Source organism: Malaclemys terrapin, chromosome 13 (assembly GCF_027887155.1).
Source record: "Malaclemys terrapin pileata isolate rMalTer1 chromosome 13, rMalTer1.hap1, whole genome shotgun sequence".
Taxonomy (NCBI): domain Eukaryota; kingdom Metazoa; phylum Chordata; order Testudines; family Emydidae; genus Malaclemys; species Malaclemys terrapin.
Window position 1 is genome coordinate 12,089,582 of NC_071517.1, and position 24,294 is coordinate 12,113,875.

At 40.2% G+C, this 24,294-nt stretch overlaps 1 protein-coding gene across 1 annotated transcript in view; it reads left to right on the forward strand.

Annotated features, from left to right (window-relative positions):
* CA10 (carbonic anhydrase 10) overlaps window positions 1-24,294 on the forward strand; it is a 332,189-nt gene that overhangs the window by 249,565 nt on the left and 58,330 nt on the right. The window contains exon 5 of the mRNA XM_054046565.1: window positions 17,760-17,945. Within this exon, the coding sequence (XP_053902540.1) occupies window positions 17,760-17,945 (186 nt within the window). The remainder of the gene's footprint in view (window positions 1-17,759; window positions 17,946-24,294) is intronic.

Genomic DNA, 24,294 nt, shown 5'->3' on the forward strand with positions numbered 1-24,294 from the left:
CTGAGTGTAACATGCACTCCTACTACACTGATTGCATCACTGTTTAGAGTTTAAAAGATGCTACGGTGTGTATCTTTACAAAGCTTTTACTGTTAGCAAAGCATGAAAACAATAAGGTATAAAATGCCCTTTGATTAAAAAAAAATAATCAGCTATCACCTATATTCCAAGTTGATCACGGTTCTCAAACCTCGTTCATTAACTACAGTTCTGATGGGAGAATTATTGCAAATGTACATGTTTTGTTAGCAAAAATAGAATTTGAGAATATAAGAAATTACAAAAAGCAAAATAAAGAGAGTGTTTAGAAAGTTTGAAAAAATGAATTTAATGTGGAATGTTACATTTAGCAAGAGGCAATAAGATCAAATCAATTCTCAAAGTCTTATGACAGTCTTTTACATAGGTCAACTCATTCCATTCTGTATAATTCCCGGCAATTAATTTTGGTACCAATACCAACACAGAACTATTGATGTTTAGTATAGGTCCTTTTCAGTTTCCCGTTAATCTTATATTCCAGTTAAATTAGGGATATGCCCATACAGTTCATCTAAACAGAATTCTGAAGTCAGAACTTAGTAATGAAACAACTGCCTCAATTTCCAAGAATGTCAATTCAGTTCACTGTCACCCTTCTAAAGGTGATCCAGGCAGAGCCTGAGACCTTCATACATGAACACACACAAATATCACTTCTCACACCCCAAATATCGTACAGAGGTAACGATTTTAAAGCTATTTCTAGTTTCTATGTACTTTCCTCAGTATTGTAGGCTTCTATGCCACTTTACCACAGTTTGCAAATATGGTTAAAGTCTTTATCTTAAAATTCCAGGCTAGCTTGTCTCTCTCTCATCTAAAACGTTGATTATTCTAAACACTATGGGTCTCTGTACTGAAGGTTATTATTGCTGCAAGCACAGTTTGTTACAGATTGCTAGGCTAAGTTAGCTTAATGAGTTCTTCAACCTCAGTTCTCTCAATTACTTATTGACTTAGCATTATTTCAAAACTAAGGTTAGTGAAATACAAGTATGCATCACACACAAGTCATTTACAGTGTTTTAAGTCAGTGAGTACTTTCAGAGAAGCATTTACATTAAAATAATCAGGTTGCCATTTGAGCAAAGGTATCTCTTCTTTTTTTTCCTTTTTTGCTACTTCTCAGCTGAAACTAATATGAAGGTATATTCTCAGGCTCAAGTGGACGAGTAGTTTCTCAAGATGGATAGACCATTCAGGTAGCTTCATTCAAAGTGGAAAAAAGCTGTATTCTGGTTCTTTCTGGATTTCACAGTCTCCCTCAGCAGAACAACAAAATGAATAGGGTGCTTCTCTTACAACAAGACTCAGGCCTTGGCTACACTTACCAGGTAGTTCGACGGCTGGAAATCGAAGTTCTGGGTTCGACTTATCGCGTCTAGTCTGGACGCGATAAGTCGAACCCGGAAGTGCTCGCCGTCGACTGCGGTACTCCAGCTCGGCGAGAGGAGTACCGCGGAGTCGACGGGGGAGCCTGCCTGCCGCGTGTGGACCAAGGTAAGTTCGAACTAAGGTACTTCGACTTCAGCTACGTTATTCACGTAGCTGAAGTTGCGTACCTTAGTTCGAATTGGGGGGGGTAGTGTAGACCAAGCCTCAGTGTTGCTGGACAGAGATTGACCTCAGAATTTGAGCACAACATGCTCATTTTATACAGTTTGATGGGCAGTCCAGCTGGTGGTGGTTCTTGGCAACTAATGCTTCTCATGAAGATATGAAATAATTGAAGCCAGACACACATTCTATCTCTGGGGTCATCATTTCTCCATTCACTGAGAAAAGAAGGAGTATGTCTACACTGGACTAAAAGCCTCAGCACAGCCAGGTCAGCTGACTTGGGCTCACACGGCTAAAAATCACAGTGTAAATGTAACCTACTTACCTTCTGGGTGTGGTGTTCTGTCCCATCTAGTGGCATCAAGACCACTTAGAGAGAGAAAATGAATCTGCTCTACAGCCTTAGCTAACAGCCACGTGGCTTTTAGCTCATCATGCACTAAGCTCCAGAGGTCCCCGGTTCGATCCCATCCGCCAACGACTGGGGTCTGTTGGTGTTTCATAAACATTCAGGCTCAGGCCATAGCCTGGGCTCAGGGACCCCATGAGAGGGGAGGGTCCCTGAGCCTGAATCTCTACACAGCAATTTTTTAGCCCAAGCCCAAGTGAGCTGACCCAGGCAGCAGCGGATGTTTGTTTGCTGTGTAGACATACCTAAGATGTCTCTTTGAGCTCTTGCAGTTGTTCACTTATATTATTTATATATAAATAAACTTAAAATTAATGTTGTGTGCTGATAACGAATGACTTGCTTTCATCCTAAAGAAGACTGTATTTTGGTTGTGGGCCAAGCAGTTTCTATATATTGTCAACATGCAGTGTTTAAAAGTGCATGGGGATCAGTTTGGGTAAGACATGCTATAGGAATGTGTTCTTATGGCTTGACCTGACACGGGTAAGCTATAATACCTGGACAATAGAATGAAAGCCATACAGAGGTGAACCCAGGCAACTCCCAGAATATTTTTAAACCTTAGACAGCATCTACATGCTGGTATTTTATCAAGGCCAAATAGAAACAAATGGAAGAGACTGTGCAGAATTCAGACAAAATGATGTCAGATTTGACAACATTCCAAGGAAATATAATACAATTGATAGATAGCTAAGGAATTTTAAAAGATCCAGTTCGTTAACAAAAAATTAGGAATCGAGGCTCCAAGAGAAACCTTAGTGTACTAGATGATCTCATGTACAAAGAGCATAGGGGCCAGATATTTTAATTGACATGCTGTCTTCATTAATTGAGACAAAGGAAGGGCCATATATATTGTGAGGAAATGCCAGACCTAAAATACATCTGACAAAAGCAACTGATGTTTATTAGTCTCATTTTGTAAACTCAGCAGATGAAGAAAACCAACGAACACTTTTTTGTTGAGAAAGCTATCACAGCATCAGCCCAATACAACTTTTTGAGTTTGTCTGAAAATATGCAGGTTGTAAATTATAAAATACTAAACACTGCAGCAGATAAGAGACGTTCAGACCCACACCCTGCCTTCTCACAGTAGCAAAACACTGTATTTTGCATGTTTTCCTTGTTTGCCCCAACACCACAGAAACTAAGTCAGGGTGACATTCGCCCTTGTGCACAGGGCCAGCACAACACCAGTGCACAGTTAGTCTGAAATCCCCATAGTGCATTAATGACACGCAGGACCTTTGATGGTGTTCTGTACAGGGGTGAATTTCACCCTTAATGATCCCAACCAAACTATGAGCATGATTTTGTCAAGTCATAGGGTATATCTGCATAGCAAAAACTGTGCACAGGACAGCCTAGCCAAGGCTGAATCCAGCTAGCAGAAGTTACATAACAATGAAGATAGCAGAGTGTGGGCTTCAAGACAGGTCATACAGGCCTGAGACAGATTCTGAGTATTTGGATCACTAGCCCACTCTGCAGCCCACACTGGACTGATTTAACTGTGGTTGATATCTACACTAGCTGCATTGAAGCTAGCTCAAGCAGGCTAGACCATATGTGGTTTTGCTGCATCAGCACACCGGTGGAAGCTAACATTCCTGTTTGCATATTGCAATGCTAAGAAAAAGAGAAGAGCTGATCATAGAATCATAGAATCATAGAATATCAGAGTTGGAAGGGACCTCAAGAGGTCATCTAGTCCAACCCCCTGCTCAAAGCAGGACCAATTCCCAGCTAAATCATCCCAGCCAGGGCTTTGTCAAGCCGGGCCTTAAAAACCTCCAAGGAAGGAGACTCCACCACCTCCCTAGGTAACGCATTCCAGTGTTTCACCACCCTCCTAGTGAAATAGTTTTTCCTGATATCCAACCTGGACCTCCCCCACTGCAACTTGAGACCATTGCTCCTTGTTCTGTCATCTGCCACCACTGAGAACAGCCGAGCTCCATCCTCTTTGGAACCCCCCTTCAGGTAGTTGAAGGCTGCTATCAAATCCCCCCTCATTCTTCTCTTCTGGAGACTAAACAATCCCAGTTCTCTCAGCCTCTCCTCATAAGTCATGTGCTCCAGACCCCTAATCATTTTTGTTGCCCTCCGCTGGACTCTTTCCAATTTTTCCACATCCTTCTTGTAGTGTGGGGACCAAAACTGGACACAGTATTCCAGATGAGGCCTCACCAATGTCGAATAAAGGGGAACGATCACGTTCCTCGATCTGCTGGCAATGCCCCTACTTATACAGCCCAAAATGCCGTTAGCCTTCTTGGCAACAAGAGCACACTGTTGACTCATATCCAGCTTCTCGTCCACTGTGACCCCTAGGTCCTTTTCAGCAGAACTGCTACCTAGCCATTCGGTCCCTAGTCTGTAGCAGTGCATGGGATTCTTCCGTCCTAAGTGCAGGACTCTGCACTTGTCCTTGTTGAACCTCATCAGGTTTTTTTCTGCCCAATCCTCTAATTTGTCTAGGTCCCTCTGTATCCGATCCCTACCCTCTAGTGTATCTACCACGCCTCCTAGTTTAGTGTCATCTGCAAACTTGCTGAGAGTGCAGTCCACACCATCCTCCAGATCATTAATAAAGATATTAAACAAAACCGGCCCCAGGACCGACCCTTGGGGCACTCCACTTGAAACCGGCTGCCAACTAGACATGGAGCCATTGATCACTACCCGTTGAGCCCGATGATCTAGCCAGCTTTCTATCCACCTTACAGTCCATTCATCCAGCCCATACTTCTTTAACTTGGTGGCAAGAATACTGTGGGAGACAGTATCAAAAGCTTTGCTAAAGTCAAGAAATAACACATCCACTGCTTTCCCCTCATCCACAGAGCCAGTTATGATGATTTTGGTGTCAATGTATCCCGTTAATGTAATGTAACTAGAATGCTTTAGATAAGTGCGTGTTTCCGCTGTCAAGGTATTATGCTTTGCAGGTTCCATTGGATCAACTTTAGCCTTCATAGTCACTAACAAGCAAAGATCATTGTACTAATGTGGTTAGGGAAGTATAAAAAAGAATTTTTTTATCCTTGGAAGTCAGCATGTAGCATATAAACACTATGGGGCATTACAATGGCCCAGGAACAGTTTCATACCTTTTTAATTCACCTCTTGATAAAGAAGACCTTGAGGTTCCTCTTAAAATTATATTTTTGTTACCAGACTAGAATATACATCATTGAAGCACATTATTTTGATCACTGAAAATTGACAGACTGTGCTCGTTAGCCAGGAAGTTTGAATTTTTAATTTGAGATTTGTTCCAAGTTTTCTCACAGATCAATCATTTAGGGAAATAAACAGCCAAAAGTGCACTGTAATGAATGGGAAAGATTCTGAACGCAAACGTCGCTTTAAAAATAAATATATGCTGAAACATGATGCAATTCGTTTGGCAGGTAAATGGTTCAATTTTGCTCATTAATATCATTTCCTTTTTGAAAACCTTCAAACTAAACAGATGAAAAGATTATTTAAAACCTTGCATTTATCTTTCCTATTAATTTTTCACACAGCCCTTCTTTAAATCAAATATTGATGATGCTGCCTGTTGTTCTTCAAAGATAAGCAATTATATTGGCGCTCCCTTCCAGTAAGTGACAGTTTTTAATGTTTTGTTGAGGGGTGTTTTTTTCCCCTCACAAACACAGCATAAGATCTACTGGATTCTTGCCAGGAAAGGAACTCTGGGTATATCATTTATCCCATGGCCTTCAAGCAACCTGCTGAGGCTGCACCCTGAAAACACACAGCTGCAGGCTAGTAATGTGTATGATGTGAATCAGAATTCAGTATGGTCTCAGCGATACCACCACCTATGAAACTGCCAGCCCCGGATTCTAGTAGTGTCACTTACCCAAAACGATTTGCTTTAATTTCTTTCTTGGCTGCAGAAGTAACGATGGTATATACATAATGGCAGTATGTAATGGGTCCACAGTGCTCTCTGCTGGATTCAATTAAAAGTTGCAGGCATCATATCTGAAATGAGCCTAAACAGTGTGTAATTATACAGAGTGGGAAATAATTTGAATATATACATTTATTTCAATTGCTGATCTCAAGACGACTGAGAGCCAAAGATACTGTAAATCATGCTTTCCAATATCTGAAGTAGATGGTGGTGTTTAGAATTATTTTTCTATAGCACTTTTCATACTAGTTGTATCCCAAAATGCTCATTCTTAAGGATGGTTAAGAAAATCTATAGAAAAGTTACTATTTTCTCTGTAAGTCTGCTAGTTTTTCCATAAGGGTTAAATGGTTAAGATTCTTAGACTTTTTTTAAAAACTGTCTTTTTTTTAAAAAAAAATGTTAAATTGTTTTCCTATGGAATTCAGAAAATTGACAAGTTCAGCCATTTATATGAACTGCGAGTCTAGCACCATGTCTCAGGCACACCATCACTAATTCATCTAGGGTCCGAATCTGAAATCCTAATTCAAGCACGGCTGCGAATGAAAGCAGTGCCGAGATCCCCAGAAACTATGAGACCTGCTTTTACAGGGGTCCCACCATTCCATTGGCAATGGGGACGAGCAGGTTCCCATCCTAATGATAGGCACCTGGGAAGAGACTGTGTGGGTTTTGCAGCCTTGTATAACCATTGCTTTGACATTAGGAAATGTCGCACAAAGCTGAGCATTGGGCATTTGTGTTACATTTGAGACATCAGTTGTTATGATGATTTGTTGCTATTCCCAAAGTCAGATTTCAGCTGTTGTAGGCTTCCACGAAAGCCTGTATAAGGCATAAAACCTTCAAGCTGTCTACACTTTGTATATGAAGGACTTGTTACGGTACAATTCATTCAGATTGACTAGCATAAAAGCATTGCAATCTGGACTAAAATCTGGCTGAGGGGTTATAAGCAAAAGGTAGTGAATAAAAAAAGATAAATGAGAGGAAGGGTGGTCTAGGGTGCTAGACAGGAATCTGAGGCTACATCTACACTACAGGGGAGAATCGATTTAAGATACGCAAATTCAGCTACGTGAATAGCGTAGCTGAATTCGACGTATCGCAGCCGACTTACCCCGCTGTTAGGACAGCGGCAAAATCGACCTCTGCGGCTTCCCGTCGACGGCGCTTACTCCCACCTCCGCTGGTGGAGTAAGAGCGTCGATTCAGGGATCGATTGTCACGTCCCATCGGGACACGATAAATCGATCCCCGAGAGGTCGATTTCTACCCGCCAATTCAGGCGGGTAGTGTAGACCCAGCCTTAGTTCAAGTCCCTGCTTCTCCCCAAACTTCCTGTGTGACCGCGGACATGTCTCTGTGCCTTTGCTCCTCATCTGTAAAATGGAGATAATTCCTACCTTGTAGGGATGTTAAGAAGATAAATACGTTAGCGATTGAGAGAAACTCAGGTACTTCAGAACAGGGAGCCAGGTAAGTCCCTTAGGTGGATGGCTGGAACAACAGTCGTACAGAGTTGTGAGGTGATACAGTAGGGTGCTGCAGAAATCCGGGGTAGGCATGAGTTCATTTAATGTTTCTTTTAATAAGCGTTTATTCAGATTACTGTAGTTTACAAATGCTAAACTGGAAGGTGATGTTCACACCAAAAGACAACAAAAAATACAAAAGACATAAAGAAGCCTAGAGAAATGTAAATAGGTGTTAGCACAATGAGATGCAGCTTAATATAATATAATATAAGGTAAAAATCTGAGCAGGAGATTCTTGGAAAGTAATATTTCTGGATAAGAAGTGAAAATGAATAGCAAATTGAATATAAGCTTCTGATGTGAACCGGTGACTAAAAACAGTCAATGCAATATGTTGGCAGAAGTCCCATGTCACAGTCCACCTGGAAGGGGAAAATTTCTTGCTGTACTGCAGTGCATCTAGAATACACGGTACAGATCTGGGATCTGATTCTGCAAAGTACTTAAGCACTTTGTTGCATTGGGGCCTTGGCCAATTCAAAATACTCATCTCAAAGCAGTAAAAAAAATGGTTTAAATAAGTGAGAGATAGAAGAAAGATTAAAAACTGAATACTACACAGTTTGGCTAAGAGGAAATATAACCGCTTACAAGTATGTGAAGCATGTATATACCAGGGAAGAAAAGAATTGAGTTGGGGTGATCCAAGGAGTAATTGGATGAAATTTAGCACTGGACAATCTAACCTGAATATGAGGAAGAAAATTAAAAACTACGTAATTATATTTACCTACCTTGGGGTGGAGGGGAGTGAGAGTCTTAACTGTTTTATTCTTGCAAAGCAATTTGAGACTGCCCCCAGATGGAAGGACCCAGCTTTATATTAAATTAAAGCTATAATTTTAATAGTAAAATACTATCTGAATCACCTTACAAATCCCATCAGGTGCAGTGTTAGGTCTTGCTCCAGCATCAAGTTGCAGAATGCTCTCCACCCTTAGTATCTTACAGATGGTATTCAACACTTTGCCAGATCAAGTGCCCAGTAAAGAATATGATGGGGGCAGGGAAATAGCCAGTCAAACACTAACAAAACCTAGGGCTCACTTTAAATTGCTGAGTGCTGTGTGGTTGGAGATGCCTGGAATGCTGAGACAGTTTCTAGCTAGTACAGCCTGGGGTGTGTTCTGTGCTTGAAAAATACCCAACTAGGTGTGATGCTGATCTGCTCCTATGGTCTACTGCAGGGATAGGCAACCTATCATCACGCGAGCTGATTTTCAGTGGCACTCGCACTGCCCAGGTCTTGGCCACCAGTCTGGGGGGGCTCTGCATTTTAATTTAATTTTAAATGAAGCTTCTTAAACATTTTAAAAACCTTATTTACTTTACATACAACAATAGTTTATTTTTATATTATAGACTTATAGAAAGAGACCACCTAAAAACATTAAAATGGCACGCGAAACCTTAAATTAGAGTGAATAAATGAAGACTCGGCACACCACTTCTGAAAGGTTGCCGACCCCGGTCTACTGCAACATGGAAGAACTGAGTTCAGTTCCAGTCTTGGAACAATATCCTCTCTTCCATGCAAAAATGTATAGGAGGGGGAAAATCCACATGTTCCTGAGGCATTATCCCTGGAGGAGGAGTCAACATTTGGGTAGAAGAGCAGTAGGCATAGCCACCTGCTTGCATAGAGCCCTGAAAATCCACAGGTAAGCCCATTTGCAGTACAGTGGATCTCAAAGCTTCCATGCAGAGTGCCAGCCCTTGCGTTCATGTCCCAGATCCACTGCTAGAGCAGTAAATACATAAAATATTATGGTCACTCATGAACCACGCTGCCATCAGTTGGCCAGCTGCTGCTGTTATTCCTTTCCCTCACTTTCCCCCTCCCCCCGAGGTGTACTGGCAGAAACCAAAATTAATGATGCTCTAAGTATCATTAATAGTTTAGTATCAGAGGGGTAGCCGTGTTAGTCTGAATCTGTAAAAAGCAACAGAGGGTCCTGTGGCACCTTTAAGACTAACGGAAGTATTGGGAGCATAAGCTTTCGTGGGTAAGAACCTCACTTCTGCATCTGAAGAAGTGAGGTTCTTACCCACGAAAGCTTATGCTCCCAATACTTCTATTAGTCTTAAAGGTGCCACAGGACCCTCTGTTGCTTATTAATAGTTTAGATGCTGTTAACTGGTGATAAAAGACTTTTACACCCTGGACAGGCAGTGCTGGTTCCTTTTAGTACTGGAGTGTAGAAGACAGAGGGGAAAGAGCGAGCAACAAGGTGGTGGGAGATAGAAACTTCATATTGCAGGATGTAAAAGTGGGGCTTTACCACACCTCCAATGGACTTGTCAGTTCTTGGTAGTTTGCTTCCATATGCAGCCTGGGATTTCTCTGGGTCCTTCGCATTTTCAGCCTCTACAGGAGAAACTCCTCTGATCTTGCAGTTAAGATCCAAAGACATCACAGCAAGCAGGCATGCACAATTGATTTTCCTGGTTCCTTATATTCACTACTATTCCACTGGCAGGCATTGATACTAGATAAGAAATGCTGTTGGAAACTGATCTGGAGCCCGCTGTCTGCCTGAATAAACCCAAAATTTCGATGGAAGCACCATTCTTGTCTTTTGTAAATGTTCCTGGAGAGCACAGAGCATGTATTGGACCTTAAAGAAGGGTCACAGAGGATGGCGAGATGGGGAATCTTACTTTTTTTTTTTCTATTGCCCAACCCCACCCCCACCCCCACCCCACCCTTTCTTTTTCTCCTCTCCTTTTCTTTCCTCACACTCCTAGTTTCAGGTTGTTAAAACTGTTATACTTTCGAACTGGCAGATTGTTTCTCTAGGACAGTACACTTATGCTACTAATCTTTTTGAAAGCTTACTGTTCTTTCATTGTCTAAAGCGTGAGGACTCAGCTTTCAGAAAAAGTTACTGAAAAAATTTAGTTCAGGACTGGGTGGGGGGGGAAGAACGTCCTTCCGGAAGTTTTAATCCCTTCGACAGTGGCACCTTGTAACTGCTGATAGTGGATGTGGGGGGTACAATTTAAAGGTTCTGGTGATATGCAGTGAGGTACAGGGCGGGTATTCATGAGACAAAGGAGTTTTGATTTCTGGAGCTACTTTGGATGTCATGTTTTACGATACTATGTAATAGCAGATAGAGACTGTTCTAAATGAGAGCTACACTTGAAGAAGCTGTATTATATCAGTTTGAAGAACAGAGATATTTGTTAATCCGCCGTTTGATATTGTTTAGAGCTCTTGTGATAATATCAGCACCCAATAATTATGTCAGGAATAAGTTCTAATATAACCACATAAAATTATTTCCCCTCTTCATTTGAATCTGCTCTCTCTTCTGGGTTTACAAGAGGACATTGGCTCTCTTGGGCATCACAAGTACCAAAAATCTCACGCTAACCCTCCTGCTGGCTATGATTGTCTCTTCTGGTATCTATAGTATCACTGAAGGATGCATATGGTGCATCATTACCAAATCTGTGAAAACAGATTTCATGGCAGGAGGATAGTGGTTTGAAAGAATTTTTGGAATGTAGTTTAAAACAGATTCTGTGTTCAATCTCCTATGCCCAGCCCAGTTAGCAGGGACGTTCAACTCACATTTCTGAGCTTGCCTACAATTCCATTTTCTCTTTACAGTTCACTTATAACTAGAAATGGACCCAAAACTAGGACACAGAATCCAAACCACTCAGAAACATGAGGAAGATCAGATCTGGGTCCAGATTTCAATTTCACAGCTCAGGTTTATTTTTATGATGGGGTGGTTCAGTACTCCAGATCCCAACACTCTTGCGAAGTGGCTTGGGTTTGGATCTGAAGTTTAGGAGCTTGAATTTGGATCGAAGCTTCACAACTGACCCACTTTTGCTATTAACATTACAAAGTTGAATAGTGTGGCTTTCCAGTTTTTAATTATTTATTACAATATATTCTGACATTAAGGCCCCAATCCAGCAAACTCATAAACATATGCTCAATTATAAGCATGTGAGTAATCCCGCTGAAATCAATGGAGATGCTCAAGGGCTTGGATTTACGCACAGTCAAGTACTCTGCTGGATTAGGGCCTTTAGAAAAAATGAAATAAAATATCATTGTCATAGTTTCAGGGGAACTGCACTTGTATTTCCCCCCCCACCTGCCCATTGACACTGGCCCCCACTGCCTTCTCCAACCTCCCCAGTCCCCCCAGGAGTCCCCTCTGCCACCCTCCACCCATTGCCCCGAGCTCCTTTCTGCAGCCTCGCACACATCCCAGGCAGGCTCCACTATTGAGCTGTGGTAACTGTGGCTGCTGCCAACCAGGTCTCACTTCCTTGCTCCCACCACCACCTAGTGAGGGGTTTAGCGGGAGCGCTCCATGCTGGTGCCTTTTTCAGGCATGTTCCCCTCAGCTGTGCTTAGCCCAACTCCCATGCCCCTAGAATAAGGAAGAAACACTTTCAAAACTGCTAAATCATGGAACCATTGGGAAGAAAAGTTGTACAGCGAAATAAAGATAGCAAAATAGTTATTGAATTTTTCTGTAACGGCCATAAAGATCTGTCAAAACTTCAGCTACAACTGTGGATCAAATGCTAATCATTTACAACTTATGTATCTCCACTGACTTCATTTGTGCTGCACGCTTATAACTAAGAGCAGAATTTGGACCTTTGGTGACTACACAGATGCTGTATGTGTATTAAAGCTTTATTTACAAATGCAATATAAAATGGCAGCATGTGCTAACACTACTGTATTGCATCAAGATAAATAGAGGTAAAATGTGCACAAAGCTCCGTGAAGCAAGAATTAAATTGAATGAGATTAAATAAAACATAACTATCAGGAAAATGTTAATAATTTAATTAAAACTGATCAAAGCTGAGATATTCCACAATTAAGGTCCCCTAGATGAGCTCCATTGTGCCTGGGGATTTTATCACATGTAAAATTATGCTTGTAGGGAAACACTTTGCAATATCTAAATGAAATGAGGTGAATTGAAAATGTGGTTTTATCTTTAACTTCGAAGTTGTTGGATTTAGATTTTTTTTGCCAGCTTCCTATTGATTTTTTTATTTATTACAGACTTATACAAAGGACATATGATAGATGCAGGTATTCTTTCCATTGAGGAAGCAGTACTCTTCTTTCCTAAGGGCAATTAGTACATATGTATTTTTATTCAACTCTGTTGAAATCGAATAGGAAAGCACAAAATAAAATAAGGTTGTTCTATAATATGCCATGAAGTAACACCAAGGCCATGACTGCAGTTGCGAGAGAGATAATGTTATCTCACATTCTATGCAGTGTTGGTCCCAAGATATTAGAGGGACAAGGTGGTGTCTTTTGTTGAACCAACTTCTGTTGGTGAGAGATGGGCTTTTGAGCTTGCAGAGAGTTTTTCTTCAGGTCTGGGAGGTGTACAAGATGGAACAGATCACCAAAAGTAGTCACTCTATATTTGATCCCTGTCATCATCCTCAAAGGAAACTGCACAACATGTCCAAAAGATAAGTCTGGGAGCTTAAATTCATAATTTTGTTAGATACTAAAAATCATGGATTGAATAGAGACATGGAATTTATGGCTTATTACAACAATCTACACTCCATTAAAATCCCCTCATCTTTTTTTTTTTCCTCCCTATGACTGGAGAGGTCTTAACAGGCCACTTCACCTTGAATGATCCCTTGAAATATGTGTTAACTACTTATGCTACACAATCTGTTCCACCTTGTATTTAGCTGTTACACTCTGACTACATTTCCCAGACCCGAAGAAGAACTCTGTGTAAGCTAGAAAAGCTTGCGTCTCTCACCAAGAGAATTTGGTCCAATAAAAGATTTTATCTCACCTACCTTGTCTCTCACGCTAAGATGTGTCACTTTTTTCTGTCCTGTGTGGGGAAAATGTGTGTCTTACGTTATTAGTGTAACTTGGTTGTGAATTTAGTAATGCATGTGACTTTGCCTTCCACAAAACAATAGCTCAGTGTGTGAAGGGCTAAAATGAGCCCGTCAGCTTTTACAGTCACTCACTGTTTAAAGGCTGAATCTCAACAGTTGCTGAGCTCCTTCATTTCCTAGACTTCAAATTCATAGTAAATGAGATTAGAACCTTTTTTTATCATAGCCAAATTCTGCTGAAAACACAGCACAAACTAAGTAGATTTCCTCTTCTTTATATCTACAGTCTTCTTTACGGACATTACAAACCCATTACACTGCAGAGTATTGAGATATGAAACCTAAATTAAAAAATTATGTTTATGCTAATAATGGTCTTTGCTTAAATTCTGTTTTAATCTACAATATAAACCAAATTCTAATGTCAATAGAACAGTATCACTTGGCAATATTCCCAACTATACTAAATACTACAAACAGAAATTATTGTTCTCAAAGTACATTTGTGTCATGGTGCATATTATATATACATACAATATACATTTTAAAGGAAGTAACACCTACAGAGTATTACTTGTGGACAGAGGGTTTTTTTTTTTATTTCACAGAATGATCAGCAATGAAGAAAATTATCATTTCAGTGCAAATTTAGAGTCTTTTTAATCTGCAGAGGTTTTAAATGATTTTATGGTCTATTACACTTATTAATATGAATCTTTATAGGTTGACTATACAAGAAGCTATCATTATGAACTACTCTGAGTATTCCTCTGAAGCATCAGCCAGCTGACACAAGCCTTTTTGATCCATGAGAACAGCCATAATGGGTCAGACCAAAGGTCCATCTAGCCCAGTATTCTGTCTTCCGCAGTGGCCAGTGCCTGGTGCTTCAGGGGAATGAACAGAACAGGTAATCATCAAATGATCCATCCCCTGTTTGCCCATTCCCAGTTTCTGACATCATATATGCAAATTATTGAGAGGATGAATTTTTTGGCCATTTTGATTTACAACCTAGCTCGAGACCCTCACATTTGAGAAGATGCCTCAAAGCCCCCACTCCTTCCCTCTGTACCCCAGACTTTTCTATGCTGTGGTCCATGTCAAAATGAAATGGTGGGGGGGGAATGTTCTATCCTAAGTATATTTCAAAAGCCTGTCTTTAAAATGTTGTGGGAAAGGATGTCCAGACAGATGTCTCACCTGATGAAAGGCAATATTTTCATTATTACCAAAATAATAAATATAAGCTTTAAAAAAAAATAAGATACTCATTCTTTGTAGCAACCCTATGTAGGCAGAATGTTGAAATGAGTTTTAAGATAAGTCTGTTTTAAGCAAGCAAAATGACCCTTCTGCAAGACTATTTTACATACTTCACACTTTAGGTGTAAACAGAACTGGAGGCTACAAATGCTCATTAACAGTTTCAAACATAACCTCAGTCCTGTTCCTGTTTATTAATTACTGATTTGATTTGTTCACCTCATACAAATGGGCCAAAATATAATAAATACATGCAACTGGTTATTGCTGACTCATCTGCATCAGTCCTGTCCTTAACTTGCCATTTTAGCAGTAGGGGTTATTTTAATTTTTCTGTTTGTCTGTGTGTATACTAGAAATTCTATCCTATATGTAGAACTCCACAGTTCATTTCTGCAGCATAAGATGGCAGATACCATCAGCCTCTCTCTCCTCGAACAGCTTCAGCCAGACATTCCTAGGGCTAGCTTCAGATTTTGCAACCAGCCACCAATTCTGTGGAGGTATCCGTGACAAAACCATGGCCTACTGTACAGTGGTTAATTGGGGGTGGGGGGGGAAGGGGACACATGGATTTTTTTTAACCTCCCAATCACTTATTCAGATGTGTTCCAGGTTGAACATAAATTCTCTCTCTCTCCCTGTCCAATAGCTGGTGGGCAAGTGCCTGCATCAAAAACTCACTTTGAAAGTTAAGAGTAATTGCAGCACTCTCAAGAAAGAGGACAGGGATTAAATAGGTCTGGGGACTTTTGGTTCAACCTGGTTTGGGGGGTAATTTTTTTTTTCTAAGTCTCATTTAGGAGCCTACTCACCATTTTCAAAAGGGATTTAAGGAACCTAATCCCACCGAGACTAAGGTTCCAAAGTGCCTTAGTCACTTTTGAAAATCTGATATAGGCTCCTGCCACATGGGCGTTTTGGAAATGTTACCCACTGCCTGTAAGTACTACCTCAGTATAAATGCTCAACATAAAAGTATTCCATTGTAACACACTAGCTTAGTATATCTGGTCACGTCTCCCTCTTGTGTGTGGGCCCAGTAAGGATAGGGGGCCTGACACCCTTTGTAGTTCAAGTGGCAGGAGCTTGTGTATTTGGAGTTGCAGGTCTCTAATTCTGTCGTTCCTGACAACTATAATGTTTCTGTGTATGTGTCCATGCAGCAGTTTCCTTACTTAAGTGTTGGTCCCTCCAAGTCAGAACAGAGGCACACTGGAGCGTGTAATAAGAGAGGCTTGCTGTGCTACTGGTACGCTGTACCTGTTGTGTGCATAGAAGACTTCTATTCCAAGCACTCACAATGTGGCCTCATTATAAGTGCTGCATTTTTGAAAGAAGGTAGAGAGAGGGCAAAAGAATATGATCCCTTTTCAGGAGTCTGGCCAGCTTACTTTTTTGCATATATACTATAGAGAATTATTTGAGGCATTTTTACCTTGAGAAAGAGAATGGTGGTAACCTAATTTAAGATTTGTATCAAGCAGAGTAAGAAAATGGATTGTGAATATTTTGTAGTTACTAAAACTAACTGAATGTTCAATGAAGTGTGAATTTCCAAACTAGAGAATCAGCAAAATGACTTTAAACAATTTTCCCCATCATTTGTATTTGAAACTACACATTACTTGTGATTAGCAATTTTATGTCATTCATAAGCAGTGTACTGTAACTGGATTCAGTAAAATTGACCTGCTTCCAAATATTAAACTAAACTTGATATTTAATTACTGTACATGCTAAAGTTAAACCAGAAAACTAGAGGACATATATTAAAAATTCCAATCATGTTGAATGTGAAATAAATTGCAGTATTCACGCTTACTGCTTTACATGAGAAATGCATTTTCTTCCCCATTCTAAATTGAAATAACACCAAATAAATGTAGAACACCTGTATCAAAATAAAAAAAACAGAAACTATTTTATCTTACCCATTTAGTTCTGTCGCACAGTTTGTATAATGTAACTTTACAGCATACTGTGCAACAAAACAGGTCATTTAAACAGTAATTAGTATTAAAGATAACATGTCACTGCAGCTATGTTAATTACTACAGTACCAATGTACTATAGGATATAATACATAATTGTCAAGCCTTTAATTTTAAATTAAAGTGCAGCAAAGCATACCATTGCTACACTTTCTTCTAATTAATATTAATTAATGTTATTTAAATGTAGTATTTGCATCCCTGCAGAATTTTAGGAAGTAAGCCTCAGTCCCATTCTGCACTCAAACAAATGTGTTTTTCCCTACAATAGCATAAATTAAAGGCTGTTCTTACACTATTTTTCATATAATTAATAATTTTACAGTATATTTTTCATTCTTTAAAATTAAACACTTTTCTGCACTAAATTTCTTTTCCTTCCATTGTATACTACCTGGGTTGTTACTTTAAGGTCACTTTTGTTTATATTTTACAAACAAAGCATATCTTTCCATTCTTTTCTAATAAAATAAAGATTAATTTTAAAAGGAGATGGGACATAAGAACTAACAAAGGTTAATTCTGTATCGATATAACTAATGTATCTGGAACATAAAATACAGAACATTCTTGTCAAAATATGGAGCCTTATAACAGAGATCAATGAAGGTTTTACCATTGATTCCAATGGGAGCAGAAGGCTTTTGTAGCATCTCTGCTTTGAGACAATTTTCTTATAAATTTTTCAGTAAGAAAAAATGTGTTAAATTTCTGATTTGTTTAAATATACTGTGAATTATTTATACAGCAGTTGAAATGTTCCCCTTTTTCAGTGCAGAAATTCTGTAATGAAGTCATTATTCAGGTCTCGCATAAAGAATATTTTCACATATATACTTATTTAGAGGTATAATAATCACATTCATTGTGTTAACCACATGCCTGTGGCTAAAATATGTACATAGGGATTTAGCAAAATATTTGAATATAAAGTATAATATTTAAAAGCAGAACTTGAAATACATCCTTCAGTTGGGTATTTAATCTCTGATCTTTTTAAAGATTTATGGTTAGATTAATCTGAAGGTGTTGAAGTAGAAAAAGCTTGAAGTCTGTATCATTATTTTCTAGGACTCACCACTGGTTTAGAAAAACTTAATTTTATACTGTTTATTCATTTTGTTTAGGTCAGTGGGACAATGTATAATACAGGGAGACATGTTTCTCTACGGTTAGACAAAGAGCATTTGGTGAACATCTCTGGAGGGCCCATGACATACAGTCATCGCTTGGAAGAGATCCGGTTACACTTTGGAAGTGAAGATAGCCAGGGATCAGAACATCTACTTAACGGACAAGCTTTTTCTGGGGAGGTACGTCAATGTACTTGGAGTTTAAAATGAACCCGTATGAAATACCTGCTCTCCATTTCTGCTAAGGGTAGCATCAAACTAATTGCTCTCCTTTTCGAAAAGAAGGGAATTTTTTTTAAATTGTGCATTGTAATACATGTGTATCATATCAAACACAGCATGTTCACTGCCAGGTGTGTGGGGCAATATAGGATTGTTGTTTTAGATATATGCTACTCACCTGTTGAAATAACCAAATTGCTGGGGATTTGGTTGTTCAGGCTGGGGTTTTCAAGGAGACTAAGGAAATTAGGGATGAAATTCTGGGTTATTGAAGTCAATGGCAAAACTCCCAGTAGCTTAATAGGGCCAGGATTTCACCTTCAGTGCTTAAATCTCATTGAATTTCAATGGATTTAGGGCACCTACCTTTCTTAAGTTGGGATTTTCAAAGGAATTTGAATAGACTATTAACTAGCTATCCAAGAACATTCTGAAATTGCAGCACAATAGTTTTCATTCTTTAAAACAGAAAAATAAATTTTACAATCAGCAGCATAAAGACCGTAAAAGCTTCCTGTAAATTAGACCCAGACAAAATGCAGGGTAGAACATGAAACACTCAGATTTTTACCGTTCAGAGTCATAGTTTCAATTAGAGAAAAAGAATCTGAATGCAGTACATTTGCCATCTGTGTCGTTATCAGGGGTGGAAGTAATTTAAAGGACTTACCAGTACGCCGGAGTCCTGAGCGGGCGTGGCCTCAGCCGGAAGAGGTGGGCCTTTCAAGATTGAAAGGCTCTGGGGCTCCGGCTGTGGCTGGGAGTCCCAGGGCCTTTAAATCAACCTGGAGCTACCAGCTACAGAGGCATCTTGGAGCCCCAGGCCCTTCAAATCACCGCAGGAGCCCTGCCGCTGCTACCCCGGGGCAGCAGGGCTCAGGATAGGGCTGGGGTAGCGGCAGCCAGGCTCGTGCGGAGATTTAAAGGGCCTGGTGCTCCTGCCACTGCAGGGAGCCTAGGGCTTTTCAATCCCTGCTGGAGCCCTGCTGCCACTGGGGTAGCAGCGGCAGGGCTCCGGCAGTGATTTAAAGGGCCCAGGGCTCCTTGCAGCAGCTGGAGCTTTGGGCCCTTTAAATCACCGCTGGAGAAGCTGGGCCAGTCCGGCACTGGCTCTTGCCGGTACACCACACCGGCTTACTTTCACCTCTGGTGGTTATCCATGACAAGGATCATTAGGTTAGTCGATCATATTCCTAAGAAAAGTCAAAACTAATTATCAAATTCTAATATTAACCAGAAAGTAATATTGAAGGTGGTAGTTGTTTCTAAAGAGATTCTACCTTTATTGCTTACCATTGTCCAACATTTTCTACTGTACACCATAATCCTGTGAAGAATATGCAGAGCTTAACTTTTCACATGGTGAATAGTCCCATTGAAGTCAGTGGGCCTGCTCAAGGGACAGAGAGTTAACCACACAAGTTATATCTTTGCAGTATCAGGACCTGATTTAGAGACAAAATAATAGCGGGCAAAGGGGATACTGTAAAGTAGTGATCCTGCCCTCTGATACATGCTTCTCATCAGTCTCTCAGGCTATGTCTACACTAGAGACCTTACAGCAGCACAGCTATACCAATGCAGCTGTGTTGTTGTAAGGTCTCCCATGCAGCTGCTCTATGCCGACTGGAGAGCTCTCCTGTTGGCATAATTAAACCACCCCCAACAAGTGGCGGTAGTGCCAACATAGTGCTGTCCTCATCGGCCCTTCTGTTGGTGTAACTTATGTTGGTTGGAGGGTGAGGGTGTTTTTTCACACTCCTGAGCGACAAAAGTTTTACCAACAAAAGTGCTAGTGTAGACAATGCCTTCAGCAGTTTAGGGGTACATGCATTGGTAGCAAGTTTTTCAATATACATGGTGATGCTGACAGACTATGGGTAGGACTGAGCTCAAAGGGGACAATCATTCAGTCGCTTTGTATACAGAAGGGATACTAGAGTTTTAATCTCCCATCCTTATTTTTTGTTGTACTCAGGGGTGCCGGAACAGGGGGCATTAGTCCAATCACTTTTACCAGGCTGTAAGGGTGACAGATGGGCGGGGGGACGGAGAGCAGTGAGCGAGAGGCAGGGTAGGGGTTCCCCCCACTTTTAGGAAGCTTTCACCACTCCTGGCTGTACCCATCTCCCATGAGCTTGCTTCCTGTCTGAAGCACCTAGCACGCTACAAATGCTAAGTAAATAATTAAAATAATGCTTCAGAAGAACTGCAGCTCACTACGGATATATTAGAGTTACCTTCAAAGACATCTCGAGTACCCTGTTGTCATTCTTTTAGAAGATCAAAAGGAATAGTTTCCAGCAACAAAGCACTTATTTATTTTGTTGAAGATGAATAATCACATTACCATCTGTACCATCTATCATAGACTCTGGTGATGAGTCAATGAATGCATGGCATTTTCTTTGGCATTGTGCAACAACAGTTATCTGAAGAGCAGCAGATTAATTGCAGGCTTGTCAAATGATGTTATTATAATTGATGGTAATCATTTGCTTTGTTTTGTATAAAGCTATGTAGATGTATAATATAGTCAGCGGCAGTGTTTTCATAAAATTATTCATGTCTTACATAACTGACTAGTGGATGCCTTGTTTAAATTCTGTGATAGATGGACACGTACATTGGATCCAATGTTTAACTCGTAAGTGAACATTGAGTGTTTTAATAACTACGACCTTGCTTTGCTAATCACATCTAAATAGTAAGAGCAATATTCAATACAAAATAGTGCGCTTTAACAAAGAAACTGAAATATAGCCCTGTATTCGATTTGGCATATCAGCATTGTTTCAGAAAGTCACAGGAGAGATTGATGGATTAGAAATATATCAGCCATACATTTTTTGTGTTGAAGTAAAAGTCACACAGAGTATAGATTGTAATGAAAGGTGAAAACGTACAGCACTGCAGCCCCAATATTTAATACCATGCAGCAAAAGCAAAAAAGGGTGGTTTAAAAAAAAATCAACAGCATCTTTGACAAAATAAGAGAGAGCTGGAGGACAGAGCACAGCTGACAGATGAGAGAAGGAAAGTAAATTAGGTGGGACTTGGTTCTCTCTCCAACTGCTCCATCTCCCAACAAATAAAGAGCACTTCTGACAGGTTAAAAAAACAACCAGCATTAATGAGTATGAGAACCAGCAAACAACATGTGAAACGGAGGGAGGTGAACTGAAAGGGCATGGAAGGAATGGCCAAGGGTCCAGAAGTTTTTTTTAGCTTTGAAACAGGGTCATCCTGTTATGTCTGTCTTAGTACACAGGTCACCATTAAATCCAATATTTGCCAACGGATACAACACCTCTTTCCCAAGTAAAAGAAGAAAACTGCTGGCAAAAGTGGTGACCACTGTCAGAAAATAGACATGGGGCTGAAACTTTTAAGATTTGGAAGTGCTTGGAGTTGGCTTTGCTTGGACTTGGTCCATCTCTATGTAAAATATCTATTACTGAATAGCCGCATCACGTTCCCACATGCTATGCTGTTCCCATAATACAAAACAGAGGGCCAAATGGACCCTGTTGTATAGAGTTGGTACAATTCCTCAGCAAAGAAACAGCTTTCACACCACAGCTGAATTTGGCCTGGAGAGTATAATTCCATCCAACAAGCTCCACTTTTAACAACAGGGTGATTTTAGATAAGCTCTCCGGTCTGGGAAGGGTTACTTACAATGTTTACAATTCCCAGCAGTAATACTAAGGAAATGATACACTAGTTAATTGTTAGCTGACTTTATGGAGTAACATATGCTTTCAGGCCTGCTACTGCCCATAGCTGTCACTATAGTAATAGGATAATATTGGTCAAAGCAGAAAGAATAAAGAAAAATACAGTACAAGTATAAATAGAAAATGCACTTCTTAAAATATTTGCAAAACACGTTAGCTAAGAGAAAATAAATGCAAGTCTAGGACCTGATCGTCAAAAGCATTCCATTGTGCCCAAATGCAATCCCAGTGAAATCATTGTGACTCGTCCAAGAATCAGGGGGCAGGACTGGCGCCAGAATTGGTGCATTTGAGCCCCTATAAAGTAATTAACTATTTGCCATGATTTTCAAGTCCTTTTGCACCTTGTTTGTACTAATAGTTTATGAGCATCTTTCTCACCATTGGTCTAGCAGCGCTGGTAGACCTGGTGGGAGTTTTAGTATAAATTGGATACAGGCGTGATTCTCAAATCTACACGCACCCTTCCTCAGCTGCACCAGTGCTAGGGAAAAGTTTGAAAATCCCTAGTGTGTTAAGGACATTTTTAAAACATTTTCCACCATCACTAACACTCACAGAGTTGAATCTGTGTGGCAATGGGGAGATTTTTTTTTTTTTTTTTTTTTTTGCAAAATTTCTCCAGACCTACAGGGCCTGATGTAGAGAGTTGCTGATTATTATTGTCTGTATTGCAGTAGCACCTAAGAGCCCTAGGCATGGATCAGGCCCCCCCATTGTGCTAAGTGCCGTACAACCACAGAACAAAGACTGACATTGTCCCAAGGAGTTTACAGTCTAAGACCTGATTTACACTTAGATGTTTTGCTGGTGTATCTGTACTGGTTATTAGTGTGATTTTTATTTTATTTTATTTTGTCAACATAGCTATGCCAGCAAGAGCCCTACTGTAGATGCAGTTATACTGGCAAAAAGTCCATTTGCCCGTATAGTCTATTTTGCTCAGGGAACTGATCAAAGCTATACTGACAAAAGGACTCTTGCTGGTATAAACTGCATCTATGCTAGAAGCATAGACCAGCATATAATAGCAAACCTTTCAAGTCTAAACAAGGCTTAAGGATTGGTCTGCATTAGCAATTTGTCAGTATAACTACATCACTCAGCCATGTGGAAAATCCAGTTATATCAACCTAACTCCTGGTGTAGACAGTGCTATGTCAACAGAAGGGCTTCTCCTGTCAACAGAGCTACCGCCTCTCGGGGAGGTGGAGTACCCACACAAGGTAGCATTTTCACTGCAGCTGCACTGCTGCAGCCTTTTAAGTGTAGACAAGTCCTGAGCTGTTTGAACTCCCACTGAATGTGGTATGAGGGTGCTTTACACGCTAGGGAAAAATTTGTGTTCTTACCACATGGTCCAGACACATCTATTTTTCTAGTCAAGACAACATCCAAGTGGGCAAAGACCTAGGGCAAGCTTGACAGCAACAGGATGGTGCAAAATTGTGAGGACAGAACCCAGTAATGCCAAACTGTTTTAAAGTGTATTAGGGTCTGAACACCACTAGGGATTTCTAATGTGTGGCCTAATTAGGTGTTAAAGGATGTCAAGAGAGATCTCTACAGTAATCCGGTTACCTTTTAGCACCTAATTATCACTTCACAGTGGACTCTGGGCAGATAATTGAGAATTGTAATGCTTAAAGGTCTTGAAAACAGCAGAAGCTTTTTAAAATATATATAAAATTATTCTATCAGGAATGTGTTTGACTGTTTCCAGCAATGTGGAATAAGGAATAAAAGGATTTGAAATATGAGTCAGTTAAGCAGTTGATTCTTTATCTGGTATGTAATTAAGTGGGTTCGACACACTTCTCACAGATTAAAGCATTTAATTGTACAATGAACATTAAAAGAGGATCTCAAAATCAAGGCATGATGTACGCTTAAAAATTAGATTGACATAGCTACATCACTCAGGGGCGTGGAAATTTTTGCACCCTAAGCACAATAATTAGTTTCACCTAACCCCCAGTCAAGATGCAGCTAGGTTGACAGAAGAATTCTTCCATCGACCTAGCTACTGTCTCTTGGAGAGGAGGATTAACTACAGCAATGGAAAAAAACCCTTCTGTCGATGTAGAAAGCATCTACACTATGGCAATACAACACCATAGATGCGCCACCATAGTGCAGGCCCAAGTGAAGTCCCAGACTAAGACCATGTGTACACTACCACTTAGGTCGGCAAAACTCATGTCGCTCAGGGCTGTGGAAAAAGTCATTTTTCAGGCCCTCTGATTCAATGTCACTTCCTTCTTTGAATCCCTCATCCCTGTCCCCACCTACAAAGCTCTATGCAGCTCTGCCATTCACATGAAGAACTTGGAGCACATGTTCCTGCCTACAGATTTTTCCTCAGGAAAGGAGAATTAAATAAGTGACAGCAGTGAGCATAGGAAAGGAAGGCCTGCCGCCTCCCATCTAAACATCTTCAGGAGACTAAAATTTTCTTCTTTCAGGATCATTGTGTGAAGCAGAGAAGAATGCAAGCAATAATTAGCACAGTCTGTTTATTCCATACTGGGTTAAGTACAGTATTTAAACTTACATAGCTGAAGAGC